The sequence below is a fragment of the Rousettus aegyptiacus genome, unplaced genomic scaffold, assembly GCF_014176215.1.
Source record: "Rousettus aegyptiacus isolate mRouAeg1 unplaced genomic scaffold, mRouAeg1.p scaffold_m13_p_12, whole genome shotgun sequence".
Taxonomy (NCBI): domain Eukaryota; kingdom Metazoa; phylum Chordata; class Mammalia; order Chiroptera; family Pteropodidae; genus Rousettus; species Rousettus aegyptiacus.
In genome coordinates this window covers 7314598-7335309 of record NW_023416287.1, presented here as the reverse complement: position 1 = coordinate 7335309, position 20712 = coordinate 7314598, and the positions used below count along the sequence as shown (strand labels likewise).

The window sequence follows — 20712 nt, the reverse complement described above, 5'->3', positions numbered from 1 at the left end:
AGACTAATGGCACCTGCCCGTTGGGTGCTGTGAGGATGAAATGTGAAGACCTGCGTCAGGGTCTGGCTCACTGGGCATGCGATGGAGACGGATCTGGGTGGGCACAGGGTGACCGTGCTGCATTTCTCAGTTGACGAGTGACATTCCAGAACCTCGACGTAGGAACTGCCTTTAACTTTCAGAGCAAGAACAAGTCACGAAGAGTGCGAGCTGCCCAAAGGCCAACTGGCTCTCTAGTTCCCCGTCCGCAGATGCTTTTAACCACCCACCCTCACCCCCTCCCCCAGTCGGTGAGGTTCCTTGAGAACATCTGCAGGAAGAAGGTGAGCCATGAACTAGCACTGGCCCTTCCAAGTTCCCTGGGGGCTGCAGTGCCAAACAATGCACTTTTAGGGACGCTTGGAGGCACCTCGGGGAGGGAGGGCTGGCACACAGAGCCTGCCAGGAACTCCTGACCTTGGGGAGCTGCTGGAACGCCGGAGGCGCTGTCCTTGTACCAGGTAACCTGACAGGCATCTCCTTTAAAGCAAGGGCCCGACTTGCCTCCTGTGACGTCCGTGAAAGCCGTGACTACTGGCTCGAGCAGGCCCCAGCGCCTGTCACAGGGGTCACTCTGCAGCCTATGAAAGCGCGACCTTCCTTCTTTCTTTTGTGGTTGTTGTTGGACAGGGACACGAGTAGAAAGGCCATTGCAAATTTTCACGAGAGCAAGGCTTTTTGGTCAGTCACCTGCCCTCTTCTCCAGTGGAGGGGAGCTTCATGTCCGTGAAAGCAACGATTTCAAGACGATGGCCCACAGGTTGACAGAAATGTCTAGTTTACCCTGAACTGTTTTTAGATTGTTTTCATGTTGAGACAACGGGGTAACCATCTGGAAAAAATAAAGTGAGTCCCATACCTCACTGTACCAGAAACCGTTCCAAAATTCCAAATGGATTAAGGAGTTAAATGTATAAAATGAATTTATAAAGAGGCAGAAACAGAGAGTCATACAAAATCCAGAAGCCATAAAAGATGGATAAAATCGATTGTATTACAAAGAATGCAAATCTCTGCACAGCAAAAACAGAAGACTCAACCAAAAGAAAAAAAATTCCAAACCAAAGCAACAAAATCCCAAGCATTTTCAAAAGGCAAATGACCAAAAAGACAAATAATGAACAGAGAAACTATATTTGCAGATCATATTACAAAGGGATAGTCTCCCTAATATATAAACAGCTCCTACAGGTAAGTAAGTGAAAAAAAAAAAAAAAAGAAAGAAAGAAAAGAAAAATGGGCAAAGGATATGAACACACATTTCACTAAAAAGAAAATGCAAAAAGCCATTTAAAAATGGAAAAGATAGTCAACCACAATCTATACCAGTAAGAATGAAAGAAGGCTGAAATTACTGTCTTCCCTTATCGGGCTGGCAAAATGAAATCTTTCTGATAACTTCACTGGTGACATTTTGAAGAAACGTGCATTCTCACACGTTGGCTGGGGGATGCCATTCTCATTAGAAATGTGTGTCCCCTTGAACCTAGTGATTCCGCCCCGAGAGCTCTAGCCTCCCAATGTGCACACGTGAGAGAAACGGTAAGCACAAAGTGTTATTCATGGCACATCGAATTAGGAAGAGACTGGAAAGACCCTGAGCGAGCATCGCTGTGGGATCGCTTGGGGCAGGAGACCGTACACGTGTGGACGAAGGGGGACCCCGTGCCATTGTAAAAATGGATTAGGAGTTCTTTGTGAACTGGTATGGAAATATCTCCAAGATATGAAAGCCCAAGTGCATTAAAATGTACACGATCTACCACCTGTATGAGGAAGAAAGACGTTAAAATTCTCTCAAAGGATAAACGGAAATTTGAGGACAGTGGATAACGTTTTGGATGAGAAGTGGATTTTTCAGTTTTAACTTTTGTACCCTTTTTGATATTTTGATGTTTACCTATTCTATTCAAAAGCTCAGTTGAAATCGGTTACCAGCCATTCAAAATTAGGACAGTCAAGAGAAAGAACTAGATTTCCAGTTTCTCCTCAAAAACTGGGCTATCTGGCAATGATGAGCTAAAGCTGTCCCCTTTAGAGGGGCTGTGTTCTCCAGGTGTCTCTTATATGCAAACTATTTCACTAATTTATCTTACTTGCCCCGCCCCTGTGGGCATTTGCATTTGAGACCCTTGGACCCATGGGGAAGTTATCCCCAGGACATGAGGTGGGTGGAGTATGGCAGCTGCATGGTCATTGCAGGTCAAGCAACTGGCTAGCAAGCATTTCTGTGCCCCAATTTCAAGTTCCCTTGGGACAGAGGTCGGGTCTCACTATAGAAGTGTGTGCTTGGGAGTGACTGATACCAAGTCAAAGACATCATAGGAAAACTACAGACCAATATCTTTTGTGAATATAGATGCGCAAGTCCCCAACGACATATTAGCAGACTGAGTCCAGCAACACACAGAAAGGATTTTACGCCACGGCCAGGTGGGAGCTGTCCTACCAATGCGAGGTTGGTTTAACATCTGCAAGTCAATCAATGTGACACTGACTAAAAATCCAAAACCATGCGATCACTTCAATATGACGCAGAAAAAGCATTTGACAAAATGCAACATCCATTCATGATAAACGCTCTTCCTCTTGGGGTGGAAAGGGGAGTTTGCAGAGAGGAGGGTTGGAGGCTAGGCAGACACCCCCAGAGGCGTCTACTTACAGAATTACTTACTCTCCGGGAAGATTCATTGACCCTGGCTGGAGGCACCGAGGCATTTTTCCTTCCTATCTTAAAGCAAAATCCCACTTTGTCTTGAGGTCAAGGGCATCTTTGGGTTGGGGAAGATTTAGAGTAATTCTGACTCCAGCAGCTGTCACAGAATTTCTTTCGTGAGTCTCGTGGGCTTGCTGTGGATTCAGAAGCATCAATAATCAAGCAAGAATCATCAATAATCATCAGCTGGATGCATTTCAGGCTTGTGAGCCGCTGGGGAGGGGCCGTGGGTCGGAGGCTTGCCTCTGACTTGTCCACCGGGACTTTGGTGAGTGTGCTCTGCTGGCTACGTGTGACCCAAATTTGAGGAAGGAGTTGAGGGGACGAAAGCAGACGGATTTGTTTGGTGGAGATAAACATATGTTCCCCCTGAAGAGTCACACCAGCCCAGCCCAGTGCTGGAGGTGACCCCTTGACCCGGAAGGACTCTCATTGGGTCTTCCAGGGAGCCACTCCGTTATAACATTCAGCATCTCATCAGCGCCACTGTTCGGGGAGAGGCTGGCTCGAGGCGTAGGAGAGGGGCGAGGTCTGGAGGGGCGCCCCTGGCAAGGTACGTGCTCTTCTTCTGTTGTCATACCCAAGAGCTGAGTGCGGCTGCAGTGGTGACCCCAGCCGGGGAGGAAGCATTATCCGTTCAGGCCGCAGTCTCGTTGCCCGTGCTGGGCCTGGAGACGCTAAGGCCTTAGCTTGCATACGTATGGCTGTTTTCTACACATAGGTTGTGTCGTTGAGTGTAGAGATGGGCTGCCCTCGGCTGTCCTACAGGTGTTCGTTGAATGAGGGAAATAGAAAAAAATGGTTTTTATACAGGGAACCAAGGGTAGCAAATAGGGGAAGGCTCACGCCGTAGCCTATGTTCACCTGTATGTCTTTAAAACAGTGGTCTGTCTTAGCTGCACATTGCAATCAGCTGGGTCGCCCCCAGACCAGTTACAACAGAGTCCCTGGGACAGGTTTTGATGTTCCCCCAGGTGACTTCAGTATGCGTTGGGGCTGGAGATCAATACTTTCAAAAAATGTAGTCAAGGGATTTTCAAGGATTTTCTTCTGTGTTCTATACTGCGTGAGGTTTCATTTGAAAAGCGGAGTGGTCTCCATGTCCATCTCACGCCTTCCTGAGTGTGGCGTGGGGCTGGGCTTGAGTTGGTTTCCGGTTTGGGTTGCACGGACTCCACCCCAGCTCCAGAGATGGGTGCAGACCGACCTAAGCCAATCAAGGTAAGTGATTCTAGCTCAGTGACTAAGGTAGCTCTGGCCTAAGCCCACCAGCCACAGAAAATAGTTCTGGAATGGTCTAATTGGCTCTGAGTTTGGGACTCTTGTTCATTAGTGAAGGAGGGGAAACCTCTCAGGGAGGGTAAATGGAAGCACCCCACGAGTACCAGAATAAAGATGGCCATGTACGTGTCAGGACTTGGGACCTGAGCCCTTGCTGATGTCACTGAGGAGCCTGTCCCCACTCAGGCACAGCCAGTTACCTGTGTGTTCCTTTTATTAAGCCCAGTCCATGTTGCTATTCCTGTTACCTGCCAGGAAGATTCTTATTTCATAAAAAGGGGAGTCTAAAGCCAGGCAAGGAGAATTAGGGAATCACAAAGACTTCATCCCCTGAGCGGCACTCTGAGCCACTACCCAGCCTGGGGCCATCTCAAGGCCTGAGTCGGTGCCACCGGCATGCGTTAGGTAACGAGTCACACTGAGACACAAGGCCTGAGCCAAGGAGAGCGTCTCATTTTGGTGCCAGTATGCCCTGAACCCGAGTGTCCTTGTTAACAAACGGCAAGTCTCAGGCTCACAGCTTTCAGCAATTACAGGTGGCCAAAATTGAGGATGTTTTGTCTGTTTGTTTTATGGATGCCTTCATTAGTGGCAAATTGTGCTGGTGTACTTTTTTTTTTTTGGTAGAAATGTTGTTTTCCATTTTTAAAAAGAGGTGTTGAAATACACTAAGTATGTAAGAATTGTTGAGCAGATGTGGCAAAAAATGAAGAAGATGGCAGTGAGTGGTTTGGAATCGCTGCGTCAGGGAAAGCACGTGTTGGTCTAGAGACCGGGGCTCATGTGACTTGGCATTCGCGGCAGAGAAAGCCTCCTTGTGAAGCCAGTCTTTAGCCAAGATCAAGGCTGCATGGTGTGGTTGGGAATTCCAGTGGCTGTGGACTCAGTTGGCAGCTTCCCTTCTGCCAGCTGGGATGTTCGCGTCTCTGAACCTGTGTGTCCTGGAGCATGGAGCTAGTACTCCCTTTACAGGACTTCTATTTGGCGGAGTTGGAGAGCTGGGGCAGGACTCTTTTGAGGACTCAAATTATCTTAGAATCTAGTGCCCTACAGCTAGTCCCAGGAACACTCAGTGATGTTCTAAAAGTGCTTGAGTAAATACCACTCGGATGTGCCCTGAGCTCTAGGTGGTTTTTAAAACAATGTTCCCCCACTCCTAGGAAAGGTGTGGTCACCCCTCTGGCCTGGATGTCCCCTTCTTGGAGGATAGGGCTGTTTGAGCCCCTCTCGGTTCTCTTCCTGGGGAAGCCCATATGGCTCTGCTGGCAGATGCAACCACCAGCAGGCCATGCAGCAAGCAGTCGCTGAGGCAGGGTCTTTACTTTTAATCCCTAGACCCTCAGACGGCTGCTTCACTAACACAGCTGTCACATTCTGCTACAAGCTAGATAGATGGCAGCTAATAGAGCGTTTACATCAAGTACACTGGGAGAGCCCTTTTATTTCTAGCCTCTTGCTTTATTAATTCCAAAGAAGTCAACAGTTTGCTTATTAGGACATCCATTTTGCTTTGCTTAGTAGTAAGGCATTAATAAAGTGTACAGCAAGATTTTTATTGCAAAAACCAGTTTAGGTTTGAATGGCCATACCCTCAAGGGGTGTGGGGGAACGGGTTGGTTTCTATCATAGATGCATGCTGCTGTATTCTGAAACACACATATTTGCAAAAACTTTTAAATTGAGCAGAAAATCCTGCCCGTTATTCCAAAGTGTCTGTCCTGGAAATGACTATGGACCAACCATCCCGTCTCCTTAGTCAGAGCACACTAAAATTGTGACTTGAAAGGATTTTTCAAGACATACAACTTTCACCTTATATGCTCATTTTTGAACACAGCCCCCAAGTCGTAGTTCCACTAGATTTGTTAGTGAAGAGGACTTTCCATCACTCTAACTAGGTGGTTCTCAAGCTTCAATGGCATGTAATCACCTGGCAATAACTTCGGGCCCCTTCTGGAGGGTTCGGTGCAGTCAGTGCAGGGGAACCACTGCTGTGTGGCAGACTCACTTGGCAAAAACAAGTTTAACGTCTCACAGTGAAGTCTTTCAGACGGGGCGCTCCCTACATCTTTGCTGTATGGTTTTCAGATCTGGCACTCATTCTCCTTCAGAAATAGTGCGCATTTTTACAGATGGGCAGGCATTCGGTCCAAACTTTAGGGCAATAAAAAGGCCAGATCCTCTTCGTTTGGACCTTAAGAGGGGACAAAGAGCCGTTTGACGGACCCTGTAACGGCTTAATGAGGGAACCAACATGGGACAAAGACAACGCTTCGACGTGCTGAAGAGGGAAACCAGTGCTAGTCAGTCTGACCCTGGAACTCACGACCGCAAGAGAATTTCTAGGGCAAAAAAGTTCTCTGGAATTGTTTTTCCTTAAGAAAAATCTACAGAAATTATATTCTCTAATTAGGTGGCAGTTTGCCACAGCTTTTATTTCTAGATTATTCCAAAAGCAAACAGTAGCAACGATATTCTTTTAAAATGGCTTTTATTGAGACACTTTTAGGGCTCTTCAACATTTCCAGTTGGGAATCTTCTTCATTTCCAATTCTCAGGCAGCCATTTCTGAATGCCAACAAGGTCCACTCCCAGCTAAGCAAGGCAGCATAATCATCTGTCTGCTCAAATGTCTAACCAGGAGAACCCACCGCTATCCTACCCAAGTCTCTCATCAGTACTCTAGGAGGGCTGTAAGCCCAGGCCCTAGGCCACGTTCTTCCCACCTGTTCATGAAGCAGGGTAATTTCAAAATAAATGTGAGATGGCTTAGATTCAGCTGGTGTTACTATCGTCAAGTAAGAGAAACCTTCTCAATACGTTTTCCTGATTTGGTATTTGGGGACATCCTGTCCTAAATATTAGCTGGTGTCCATAGAATTTGTGACTTAACTGTGTAATGGAATTATAAAGCTCCACACCAGGCCCTTAAAGATTCCATTCCTACGCTTTCTCCTGTATTTTGAGTAGCATGACATTTTAAGGGGAGGGCTGGTCAAAATTTCTACTCTCAGGTCACAAAAGCTCTAACAAGACGAATCTTTTGGAGTCTTAGAAATTATGGAAACCAGCTACTTCAGAACTCCAGGCCAACGTCCCCAAGAGGTGACTGACCAGCCTCTGCCATCTGCAAGGATCAAGCTAATCCCACCATCGTTACAATAGCTGAAAACACGGGCCTAACTTGGCCTCCTCCTAACTTCCCGTTCTTCCTATGAGTCGCTCTTGGGGATCTACGCGTAGTAAACACATACCAGCTCCTTCCATCTTGAAAGCCCTCCAAATGTGTCATCTCCAAAGCCTTTTTCCTAATAGCAAGATGGTCAAGAGTTATTAACAAGAGAGAGTAGTTGCCTGTTTAGTACAATTGTTCCCATTATAAGGTGAAAACTAACATTTACTTCATTTAGAAGAAAGAACACCAAGGCATTAAGATTCTGCTTGCAAATTAATGCCAATTTATGTTTACATCCTTTTATCAAGACATTTACATATATAAGCAGGCTCTGCTCCTTAACAAAAGGGGAACTGAAAAACTCAAGGATGTTTATTTTAGCAGTTAAAAGGGAAGACAAAACCGAAGGAATCTGTAACAGGTGCCCGGAGAGAGAGCATTCTTTATGCCAGTGGCAGATCCTGGTCTCCACAAGGTTCCTCAGTGGCTGTGGTTTCCACCTCTGATGAAAGAGAGCCATGGCATCAACTGGCACAAGACATAATGGACACAGAGGACTGTAATGTGTAATAAAGCAAATATTTACATTAAGCACAATACAGCAATTTATTTAGATGCTTAAAATGAATACAAAGGGAAATAAAGATCACGAAATTATACATACTACAACAGTGTGTCATATATTAGATGGTATAAATGAATACACCAGGTGGTGTTTAACTAAAGATAAAACTAAATATCCCAAACGCAGCACTCGTTGGTTGGCTGCTTCAACACAACACACTTCCATACAGATCTAAAAGGTGTCAAAATTAGTAGCCGCAAAGTCAATTCTTGCATGTGATTTTAGCTTAAAAGATTTCAGAAAACAGATCTGAAATACCAGTTTTTGTTTTGTCAGCTGTACTGTCAAGGATATTTAGAACAAGAAAAAATCTATAATACAAGAGAGTCCAGATATATATCTTATGTGGCTGGCCTCCGTTGCAAGATTGTACAAGGTTATGTGCAAAAACTAAATCTGTCCAAAAGTTCATACTAGCGTAATTTCAAGCTTCTGCTAGGTAAACTAGATGTAGCGTTTATTACACAGCAAGGGCAACACTAAAAAAAAATCTATGATGGGTACACAGTAACAATATCATAAGCATCACTTGAATAGGTCTAAAAGACTGTACAAATATACATTTCAACTATTCAGAATGAATACATGAAAAAAATCAATTTTCCCCAAAGTCTACTATACACATTGGACTGGTAGCTTGTATGTTGGCCCTACACTACCATGTGAATCAGGTAACACTTCTCAAAGACATCCAACCAAACATTTTACAGAGGGAAAGAAATGTTGAGAAGGCAGATAAAATAAATCACTGCTTTTCCTCGTGTGCATTCGTGAGCCACCAGCTTATTGGTTTTTCACATTTAGTTACTGCATCTGTCACAGCAAGTTCTGAAGCAAGATCAGCCAATCATGTGTCATAGAAAGAACCACTGGGGACGCAGTGGCCACATATCCCTAGAGCCTGATGACGCAGCACTCAGAAGGCAGTACCAGTCAGGATGCAGCTTTGCAGTCATGCTAAGAGCAGAGATCCAGGCTGCATTGTGTCACCGATGCCAGAGAACCTGGCACTCATGCCTGCTGGCTGCTCAGTTTAACTCCGGTTAAGCTGCCATGCATTGGCTCAGCTACTCCATCAGTCATATTGTCAAACTGCTCCCCATCCTCACTGTCAATTGTGCTATTCTGCCACTCAATCTGTGGGTTAGATAAGCGCTCATCATTTTCAGATGCATTCTTCCACTGAGACTGGTCCTTGGACCAAAACCCTTCAACTTTTCCATAGGAACTATTCTTCCATTTCAACTGCTCTCTGTCACCTTGCATGGTAGCCTTTTTTTTGGCAGCTGGCTTACTGCTCCTTGCATCTTCACTCTGGGAAGACTCATCAGACCAAGTTCCTGGTTTCATTTCACATGCGTTGTCCTCAAAGTCTGACATTTGTTGGGAACCGGGGCCACTCTCAGATGGAGAAGCACCACCGTCTTTCCACTCAACAACATCATCTTGGTCAACCTCACTATCAGAAGCATCAGGCATCAGTTTGGTTGGTTCCTCAGTCAAATGAAGAGTTTCGTATTTTGAACCATCCTCTTCTTTTTGGTCTAGCTTCTCAGGTTCTAAAGCATCTTCAGAGATTACCTTCGGTATGTGCTCCTCTGGATTATCATTAGGGATTTTAGGCTCAACTTCAAAAACAGGCTCAAAAGGGCTACCACTTCCATTGGATTCTTCTTCCAAATTTTCAAAGCTGTCTGAGGAACTGTCATCCTCCTTCCCAAGGTTGAGCTTTTTGTCAGCAGTTTTACTAGCAGTGACTCTGGAATCCTTCTCGTCATGATTTTCAAACAGCCACTCAGCATCAAAATCCATCTCATGCTTAACTTTGTTTAATTCTTTCATGTTGAAGCCCAGTAGCACACCAGGCTTGTACTTCTCACAGTCCCTGACACATTTCTTCCTCTTGTTACTAAAATGGGAAGCAATATCACTCTTCCACAGCCATAAACTGGCCGCCAGCTTCTCAATTTCTCTCCTGGTGGGATAGGGCTGTTTGTTGAAATACTTTGTTAGGAAGCTTTTCCTGGCTTCATAGGAATCATCTTCATGACCCTTGGGGTCTAAAGCTAAAACAACAGGCTCCTCAGGCTTCTCTTCAAAGAAGCTGGGTGAATCGCTATCATCATCTAACTTTCGCTTTTTCAGCAAAGGGAACTCCACTTGCTCGTAAGTGCGCTTCACAGGTGCCAGTCCCGGTGACTGATTAAGCCGAGAGGGAGCATTTGTCTTATCCTGGCCGTTCTGAGTCTTTCCAACGCCCCTGCAGTGAACTAGGTGTAGAGTAATAGTCGAGGCGGTCATGTTGCTGGTATACACACCAAGGCAATGGATGCATTTGTAAGTGAGCTTTTTCTCCACTGGATGAACCGTCTGGATAACCTGGTGCCTCTCTCTTAAGTGATGTGCAAGTGCATCAGATATGGGTCCTTTCAGGATTGAAAAACAAAGTGGGCAAAGGGTTTTCCCGACATCTTTTTTATAGGGCACTGCAGCTTGAGGTGAACTTTTAACAGGGATATCTGCTTTTTCCTGAACTTTTGGCTGTGGCTTTGGAGGGACTGGAGGGTTATTCTGGGCATGGTAAGCGACAGATTCAGCCGGGGCATCCCTCAGGTTGTACGTGGTTACAAGGAGATGGATGTTAGTGTGACTACCCTGCTGCAATGTCAAATCGAAACTCAAAGTAGAATCCGTTTTAGGGCCCATCTCTTCATCGATGTGAACCATCCTCATGTGTGCTGCCATCTTTTCCACGTCGTTGAAAGTTGAACGGCAATATGGACAAGACAGCCCGTGGATTAACATATGGTTGAGCAGGGTGTCTGTGGGCAAATAGCGATTACAGTAGAGGCATTTGCTAGTAAAATTATGTATTTTCATAATGTAGTTGGCTACCGCTGGAACTTTTTCAGCTTTATGTTCTTTTTCGAAGTGCACACTATAGACATTTTCAGGAAAAAGCTCATTGCAGATCGTGCATATTTTCCACTTCTGAGTTGAGGAAGTATTAGCTGGGGGAGGGCCCGTGGCAGCTGCAGGAGGTTTGGAACTGGACTGACCTAATACTCTGGATGCCTGTGACTGCGAGAGGGAAGGAGACTTTAACTGGCCTGACGGGAGAGAGGAGGCATTGGCGGACTGCAGGGAGTATCTTGCTGGTGCCTGGGACCTCTGCTCTGACCCCAGCCCATAAGACCTTCCATTTCCACTGGGAAGCAACTGCTTCACAGACTGAGACTGCTGAGGGATGGAAACTGGTGGGTTGCCACCTAGACCCAGTCTCACTGACTGGCCAACGCCATAGCCCTGGCCTACAGATTTGACGCCATAGTTGTTCTGCTGGAGGTGAACACTGGACATCATGTTGACGCCTGTCGAATTTAAGTTAGGCTTTGGTATTGAGAGTCGATTCACCATCTGCTGTGATGGCAAAGACCGGACGTTTCCAGAAGCAAGGGAACCAATTCTCGACTGGAGTCCCATGCCCTTCTTCTCTTGAGGTTTAGGAGCAATTAGCATCAAAGGTTTGGTTCGGGGAACTACCACATTTGTGTGCCCGATCATGGCAGTGACCTGATAGCCTATGCGTTCGTGGTCTTCGATGACATGCTGTACCAAAGCTTCGTAGGACTTTGGCATGAAAAGGCATCGCTTGCAGTGAATACTACCTTCTTCCCGGGCATTTGAGCCTAAGGGGACAGCACCATTGAGTGATTTTTCACCTGCCTTTGCTATATAGGGCGCTGCCACATGCTGAAAATGTTCCCTGTAAATGTGCTTCCTAACTATTTCGTAGACAGGATCTCGGTAAGTGCACTTCTTACAGTAATAAACAGCTTGCTCTATGTTGTCAGCCTGCTTAGGTTTAAGGCCATCATTCTTACTTTTATCTTTGAAAGTGCTGAGGCTGCTGCTTGGTGCGCTGGCGTTTGGAGCATGAAATATTTTAATGTGTGTTTCCAAAGTCTTTTTGTCTGCATTGAAGGTACAGTAGGGACAATTAAGAAGAATCCTATTTTCAAAGTCTTCACTATGGACATTCCGGAAATGACTTTTGTAGGCAGAGAAGAATTTTGAAGAAAATGGACAAGCGCTGCAGCAAAAAGGTTTTGTCCGATAGTCCTAAAGAAAAGACAAAAAGTGGAATCAGAATGCCACTTCAGATAGGCGATAACAGGTTCTAGGTTTTTGTTTAGTCTCTATTTTTAATACACACATTATTTTTAGAACTGAAACTCTAACACATTGATTTTTTCTTTTGCGAAATAAACTTATGAAATATAAACTCAATTGAAAAAGCTGTTTTAAACTAAATACTTCTGAGTTCCACAGCATAAATAAAAAACTCAATAATTCTTTGCAATGTTTAGAAAAGACCAGAGTGACATTTGCTGATTGGTTTTAGACAAACCAAAGATAAATAGTTTCAGGACAAACATTCTAGAGTTAGAAAAGACAAGAATAAACTGTATGTAAATGCTTTCACCCAGTGAATCAGTAAGGCTTCAGATTTACTATAGAGCAAAATTTAGAGCTTAGTATGCTATAGTTCAATTAGGCAACCAAATATAAAGATACACCTTTTATCCTTCCCATCATGGAAAAATTTTCATAGAAAAAATCTTCTAAAGTCTCAAACATATTTTTCTTCTGATTGAAGTCCAGTGTAGTATTCAGAGTTCACTGCTGATCAAAAAACTACTGATTTGAAAAGCAGGCTTTCTTCTACAAGTCATGCTGTTCCTTAAGCAAGAGCAGCTACAAAAGCAGTAATAAAGTAATGTTTTGATTCAAATTAAGAAGTTAAATAAAAAAATGTCGTGTAGACTGAGAAGAGTGCATGGTGTTAAAAAATCTTTAAAGCATTGCAAAATATACTGGTATCAAGAGCAACACCCGGAATTATGCTCATCCCTATTTGTGTAGTTGGTTCTTTGAAAAAGACATGTGAAACACAAGGTTGGCCAGAGATGACCATCTCTCTCTAGAAACCTACTCTGTTTTAGATACCGGTTTGAATAAAAATGAAACACTCTGCTTAAAGCTCAACCCTTCTTCAGCGTTAGAATAGAGACTTTGGGATTCATAAAACTGAATAATGTGTCCCACTGGTAAGCTTTTGTATTCTAAGACTGTTGGTGATACCGTTTCCTGGGGTATAAATGAGAAAGAACCACTTCTGAGGTAGAGTTTAAAAAGTACTAATTCCCTGCCAAGTATGTTCTGATGAACAGATCAATAATCCAGAATTACAATCAGTACTGAAAAGGTAATGGTAAAGTTTGAATTGACAATCACTTTTCCCTGTGGAAAAGGAAATGTCACCTACTAACTCCACCTGTCCTATCTTCACCTAATGATACTTGTTTGCATTGCTGACACTTCAAGACTAAAACAGATGAGCCAAAGTACTTTTTTGGGGGGCAGGGGGCACACTGTTATACAATACAATGCGCTTCAGCACTTCTAGGTAACAAAATTTCTTATTTTTGCACTTGAAGTTTTAGCCCTATGAAAAAAAGACACAAAATTCTTCCTAGTTTCCCCTACCACTTAAGAAAATATGAAATACAGTCATGCGTCACTTAATAACAGGGATACATTCGGAGAAATGCATTCTTAGGTGATTTCACTGTTGTGCTAACATAAGAGTGCATTTACACAAACCTAGATGGTCTAGTCCATTACACACCTAGGCTACATGGCGTATATCCTGTCACTCCTAGGCTACAAGCCTGGACATCATGTTATTATACTGAATATATAGGCATTGTCATGCAATGGTTAGGTATTGTGCATCTAAACATAGACTAGGTATAATAAAGTATAGAAGATAAATGGTACACCTGTATAGAAAACTTACCATGTATGGAGCTTGCAGGACTGGAAGCTGCTCTGGGTGAATCAGTGAGTGAATGTGAAGGCCTAGGACATTACTGTATAACTTATAAACACTATACACTTAGGCTTCACTAAATTTATTAAAAATTTTTCTATTGAGTAACCTTAGCTTACTATAACTTTATAATTTTTAAAAAACTTTGACTCTAGTAACACTTAGCTTAAAACAAATACACTGTCATAGCTGTACAAAGTTTTTACTTTATATCCTTATTCTATAAGCTTTTTCCCATTTAGTTTTTAAAAAATTTTTAAAACTTCTGTTAATGAAGATGCATCTACCAGGTAAGGTCTATACAGGGTCAGATCATCGGTATCACTATTTTTCACCTCTATCTACATCTTGTCCCACTGATAGGTCTTCAGGGGCAATATGAGGCATGGAGCCATCATCCCCTACAATAACAATGCGTTCTCCTGGAATACCTCCTGGAGGACTTGCCTGAGGCTCTTCTTGAGGAAGTATCTGTCTTTCCAGAAATGTATCTATGGTGGTTTGCTTCTTCCTTTCATCATAGATTTGCTTCTAAGCAGATAATGCACCATCCCTCCCTTTCTATTAATGAAAACTTTTCTTTTTCAGGTCTGTGTTTTCAAACTTTTTAAGGAGCTTACTGAGGTCTGTAAAAGCTTTTGCCAAGCCCTTTGCAGTGAATTTTCTTGGGGGGTTTCTTTTTCTTTTGCAGTTTCCTTTTCTCTTGCATTTTCTTCAGCTAAGTGCTCCTGTTCCAATTTTAACAACTCATTAGTCAATTCCTTAGGAGCCACCTCTAGGAGCTCCTCAATGTCATCTTCATCCACACCCAGGTTAAAGTTATTTGCCATGTCAGTCACAGCCATGTTGATTTTTGCCCTTCCCTATCCTCGGCAAATCCTCTGAAGTCCCGGACAAACCTCCTGAGTGTCTTTCATACATTCCTTGGTGTTATCACCTCAAGCCTAAACAAGGTGCTTATGCAGTGATAGATACTGCAAACCTTCCAGAAGAGTATTCAGTGTCTTCCTCAGCTGCAGCAATAGCCTGGGTAAAGGTCCTTAGGCAGCAGACTTTAAAAATTGCTTGATTCATGGGCTGGATCCAAGAGGTGGTGTTTGAAGGAAGCAGCATTACTTCAATATTAGGATGAAGATCACCAATAAAAGAAGGATGTCTGGAAGCATTATCAACAACAAGCAACATCTTGAAAGGTATGTTATTTCCCATACAGTATTCCATTTCACTGGTGTAGCAACTCAGGGAGGGCATCCTGGAAGAGGAGCGGGGTCATCCACGACTTCTTATAACTCCTGCAGAACACTGCCAATGTGTTTGATATGCTCGAAGACCCCGAGGTTCCCACTGTGCAAGATTACAAAAGGGTTTCAATTTATAGCCTGCAACTCTGCCCCCAAGTGAGACTGTTATCCTGTCCTTGAAAGCCTTGAAACCTGGCACTTGACTCGGCCTCTTTATGGATGAAAGTCCTTTCAGACATCCCTTTCCAGAATCGGGAAGTTTCATCCATATAGAGTATTTGCTCTGGCAAGTAATTTTCCTCTATAATCAGCTTATTTAGAGTTTCCAAAAATTCTTTAACTGCCTTGACATTAGCACTAGCAGGTTCACCACTTTCACATTATATAATGAATAACAATTCATTCTTGAATCCTTTAAACCACCCAGAATTAGCAGTAAATTCAACACTGTCGTTGGGTCTAGCCTTTTCTTTCAACTTTGGCAGTGATCATCATGGTGCTGAGCTATATGCTTCTATGTCTGGTCTTCAATCCAGGTCATTGGAAGTGTCTCCAGTTTGATACAGACTCTTTAACATTCTGTTGGTCTCATTGCCTTCAATGAAGTTGATCCTTTAACAGCTTCCATCTCTTTGTTCTTACTCTTTAAGATCGTAGCTATGGTGGAACGGGACATGTCTGACTGCTAAGCAATAATAACCATCACTGATTTTCCACCTTTGTAGTCCTAATCCCTCTTAATTTCGTTTCCAGGTCAATCACTCGATATGACCTCTTATGGTCAACATTAGCCATGGATTTTGTATACTCAGGGGCCATGATAAACAAAACACGAGATTAAACCAAGCACAAGAGAAAATGATGCAATTAAGAAGACATGGCAAACAGAGGTATGAAACTGCTACTGACAATGCCGTACTGTCTTACAGCAAACTTTTTTGTGTAAGTAGAAAGAGTACATTCCCAAATAATGATCAAAGTAAAACAGTAAACATATAAAACAGTAAAGTACTCATTATCATCAAAATTACACTGCAATTATACATGCTATACTTTTATATGACTGGCAGCATGTTTGTTTACACTAGCATCACCACAAATGATAGTACGTGTTACATTACTCTTATGACAGCTTCAACATCACTAGGCAATAAAAAATTTTCGGCTCCATTATAATCTTATGGGACCACCACTGTACATTTGGTCCATTGTTGAGAAAACAGTCATTATGTGGCACGTGACTATAATCAATTTTGACGTTTTCCATGTTAGGTTGTGGACTACAAACAATCCACCACTATGAAAGGCCTAGAACTGAAAAGGGAGTATACCAAGGATGCTGCCATTTGGGGAAGTCTCCTGTGCCACTTACCTGGTTTTTTGTAAGTGAAGGGTCCCATAGTCCTACATCCTCCCATGTAGTGTTTTTCAAATAAAAGTCATTAGGTTCAAACTGTTTAAAATCCTAGAAAACAGTGAAAGAAGTTTATAAAAACATAGTGGTATCGACTCTAGCCCAACCATATACCTATAACCTATATTTTAATTAGGGCTGGAGTGATGCATTAGAAAGCCAATCCCACCAAAAACTAAACTAGGAGCCATAACGCTCTTAGGAAATACAAAAAGGTATAAAGAAGTTGTATTGGATGTTTTATATCAACCAAACATTCCCCTAATGGTCCACCAGGTTTCCAAGGAAAACGCTGAAAGTTCCAATTAAATAAAAAATGTAGCCATATATGAATACCAAAGTACCCAACACCAAAATCATTAGTGTTGTAACTCATCAGCTGTAGTATTAGAATGGAGTGTAATGCTCACTTATAGCACAGCAGATGTGATATTTCAGTTCTGTGTAATAATTAAATTGGGGGTGGGGCAGGGGAATTACACTGGGAAGAAAACTCAGGATTTCTGAACCCAAAAAAGAATAAAGGCATTAAAAAAAAAAATTGAACAGTATTTTGTTAAATCTATACTCTTATGTAAAAATTCAATGGTCTGCCTCCCCCCAGGCTAGGAAAATAAAAAGTCTTAGAGGCATATTCCTTGTTCCCAAAAGGTACACAGTTTAGTGTGAAAAAAATCAAATACATGTAAATTCCAGAATATGTAATAAATGGGAGGAACAAATCAAATGCAGGAAAGAAAAGTTACCTTATCATTTACATTACTTATTGTGAAAAACACCCCACTGAGTGCAATGTAAATGGGACTGTTTCACTAGGCGGATCTACCTGAACCTGAGCGGCTGGAGAGGGAGTGGAGTGAGTGGGGACAACTGAGAAGACCCAGTCTATATGACAAACCCCTAGACTATTATCAGTGGTAATAAGGAAAAGAAAACCTGCTGCAGGAAATTGTTTACTTTCAATTCCATCCAAACATTTACTGAGTGCCTATTATGTACCAAGCACTGTGCTAGGTGCTAGGAATACGCGGATGGACAAGGTAGTTATGGTCCTTTACCAGCTGGAATGTTAAAGGCTACTGGGGAAAACAGCTTTATACATTTCTTTTCAATCAGAGGCTTTGACCAACTAACCATAAGACCTAGAGCAATGAGATCTGGAAAACGAGACCAATGCACTGGCTACCCCACAGGGCTATTAGAAAGCTCACAGAATAAGGTCTAGGAAAACAGTTTGTGAAGTCCAAACTGTTATACAACGGGAAGATAATCATCTATGATGGGTCAAAGGGGCCAACGAATGCTCAAATCCTAAGGAACAGACAACAAGCATCCAAACCACCATGCTTCAACCATCACAAGGTCAGCCAGAACATTCAGGTCTATCGGAACGAGAAAAGGCTCTGGAGTCCCACAGACAGACCCTGCCACATGCTCAGCTGTGAGGTGGACCTATTTCCTTACTGTTTCTTCATTTGTAAATTGAAGATAAGAATTCCTATACCCCCTAACCCTGGTTGCTTTAAGGATCTGAATTTACAGATAATTTTAAAGCACCTAGTAAAATGTCTGATGTGTATATGTCCTCAATGGTAACTGCTTTGCTTCAGGATGCCAAGATGAAAAAGCCCATTTTAGGGATAAGGGAACAAGTTAGGCTAACTGAGAAGGCTCTGGCGAAGCTAATGCTAAGGTCAAAATTCAGAATCACACCTAAGAATTAACCATCCTGGCTGCTGACACAAAGTAATCGACCAGAAGCTGAGTCATGTTAAAATTAAAAAATGACATGCTACTTACTTCTATGTGTTCTTTACAGTATTCCAACCCAATGTCACTAAGTATTTTTTTCACAGTTTTCCGGGCTTTTCTTAAACTGCCAAGATTGTTGACAGGAAGTTGGAACATAGTTTCTATTGGAAAAAAAAATTTAAGTCAAGTCAAAACATGTACAACTTGTAATATTTACTAATTCCACTGATGGTAGGATCAAAAACCCTGGCCCAGTCTGACAAAAAAGGTGAACAGATATCCTTATTAGGTATGTTCTGAATACTTGAAGCAGGCAGGCAAAAATAAGTGCTCTCTGATCTTTTCTATTTTTAATAGGACATTTTATGTTATAGATTGACAATGAGTCTACTCAGGTACAATTCTGATTAAACATTTGGTGATGAACTTTTAAAGTTGAGAATTAGGTTAATAATACCAATGGATTATTTAAAAATCAAGTGTGAGTGCTTTTCTCCTTGTGATGTTGAACCTCTGAAAATAGAAAATGCTCACCACTTCAGCATCATTACCACATAATTCTGAGTGCCAGGGAAAAGCAGCTGTTGATGTCTGGGAACTATCCTGCGCATTGCTAGGGTAGTCCTAAAGAAACAAGCTAAGACACTAAATGGTTGTGTAACTTGCCCCTCAGTCAAGCACCGTACCTGGACAAAGGCGCTCGCTTACAGTCACAGAATAAATGCTCAGATGGGGAAAACTGGGCTCTCAGCACCCCAGCAAATAATGCTATTAAAAACACTGTTATAAAGTTTAGGGGATGTTCTTGAAAAATGACAAGAGTATATGTGTGAGGGAATTGAAAAATTATTTAAATGACTTAATAATAGCGATGAAATTTAGATCCACTTTCCCAAGTCCCTTAAAAACAAAGGTTGAGAAAATAAAATTGGCAAAACTTGGGTGTTTAAGACTTTGTATGGTTTCCAATGAGACTATACCTGTTTCTTATAAAATAGAGCAACAATTTATCGATCTAAATATTGCAAGATACAAAGTATTTCTAAAAACCAAAAATGAAGGCAAAAACAAAAGCTAAAGCACCAGGAGTTTAAATTTAATACATGTAAATCTGCTTTTCTAATAAATAAGGGTTGTTACTCTGTAATACCACTACCATTTATAAATCACAAAGTCAACTAATCCAAATGTAATAAGATATCACATTACCTCATCTATTATTCTAACCCAACAATTAATATTAACTATGAAAAAAATGGAAATGTAAAAAGGGAGAGGCTGACCAAACAATAACTCCTAGAAATTATGAATCTGGATGTTAACAGAACTTAGAAGTCTCAAAATATTCTACATGAAAAACTAAAGAGAAACTGAGGCCGAAAGAGAAATGCATCTCACTGAGAAACACTTTTCGGCCCTCTCATCTTCATGACGGAACTCCTGCTAGCTATGAAACATGACTGTGGTATCGTCCTCTGTATTCTCCGCCATCCAATAATCTGTTTAATATTTAGCTAACAGCAGATTTAGAAGTGACTCTGATATAAATTAATGTGCATTCAAAGTCAAATCTATTATTCCTTATGGAAATTTGATTGCTAAATTGTTTTATATCATCGAAAAGATTTAAAACCAGAAAATTTTTTATCAGTTACTTAATAAAACAGTTCCACAAACCAGGTCATCAAATGAAGAGCCCAAGCATCAAAATGGATGAGAAGAGACTTTGTTTCTCTATTCACTTCACAAACTCTCTGTGGGCCAAAATCGGGCAGTTCTTTTGGAACTTCCCAAGTTAATCCTGCTTCATTTCAGAGCAGAGAGGTGCCCAGAAGGCAGCCATTACTGGTTTTCTCTGCCTCCTCAATAAGTAGATCAAAATTTCAGGAAAACAAATATATAAAGATCTGGAAATGTTGCTATCACTGAAGCTACCAGTCTATATAGAAAACATTCAAGGGAATCAAACTGCAGCTCAGGATAAAGGAAAACCCATTCTCCTATGGAAATACCAGGCATTCTAAGTGCAGACCCATAGCTAATAAAGGCGTCTGAAGACCTCCAAATGAAAGACCTCCCTGCATGATAGGTACCTAATTTATCCACCTGCAGTTCTTAAAAAGTGAGTATGCTCAAAAGGGACCTTTGTTACAAAAAAAGATTATAATTTATAAAAAGTGACGTTTCTGCCATAGAGTAAATCTCTAGTTTACTTATTTAGGCTGAACAGACAGGCTCATAAATAAAGTGATACTGCCTATTTGGAAAATGCTGTACAAAAAAAAAAAAAAAAAAAAAAAAAGGTTCTTTGCTCCATGACTAGCGAGGAATCCAAGATAAAGTTTACACTGAAAGATGCAGAATATTCTGAGTTAAGATTGTGATTGTCTTCATGACATTTCTAACATGCCCCCTTCCCCAGATGGAGGTGCCCTCCATGTGATTGCTTAAGGAGGCCATTTCTAAAATTTTGTTCATCTGGAGCTGGAATAACACATTCATACGTGTTAACATCCTCAGATGCATTTATGAAGTTTTTTTTTTTCTTCTTCTTGCTTTAAATACGTTTCTTA

At 42.0% G+C, this 20712-nt stretch overlaps 1 protein-coding gene across 6 annotated transcripts in view; it reads right to left on the bottom strand.

The window, feature by feature from the left end:
- Positions 1-6510: 6510 nt before the first annotated feature.
- LOC107510344 (activity dependent neuroprotector homeobox) overlaps positions 6511-20712 on the bottom strand; it is a 31845-nt gene continuing 17643 nt past the window's right edge. For 5 of the 6 annotated variants that reach the window (XM_016143762.2, XM_016143760.2, XM_036229288.1 and 2 more), the window contains 3 exons: positions 18188-18300; positions 16346-16438; positions 6511-11958 (listed from right to left, as the gene is read on the bottom strand). In XM_016143762.2, coding sequence (XP_015999248.1) covers positions 8848-11958; positions 16346-16438; positions 18188-18295 — 3312 coding nt within the window. In that variant the 5' untranslated portion in view covers positions 18296-18300 and the 3' untranslated portion in view covers positions 6511-8847. Of the gene's footprint in view, positions 11959-13699; positions 15077-16345; positions 16439-18187; positions 18301-20712 lie in introns of all 6 variants that reach the window. The other variant, XM_036229290.1, reaches the window with a different exon arrangement.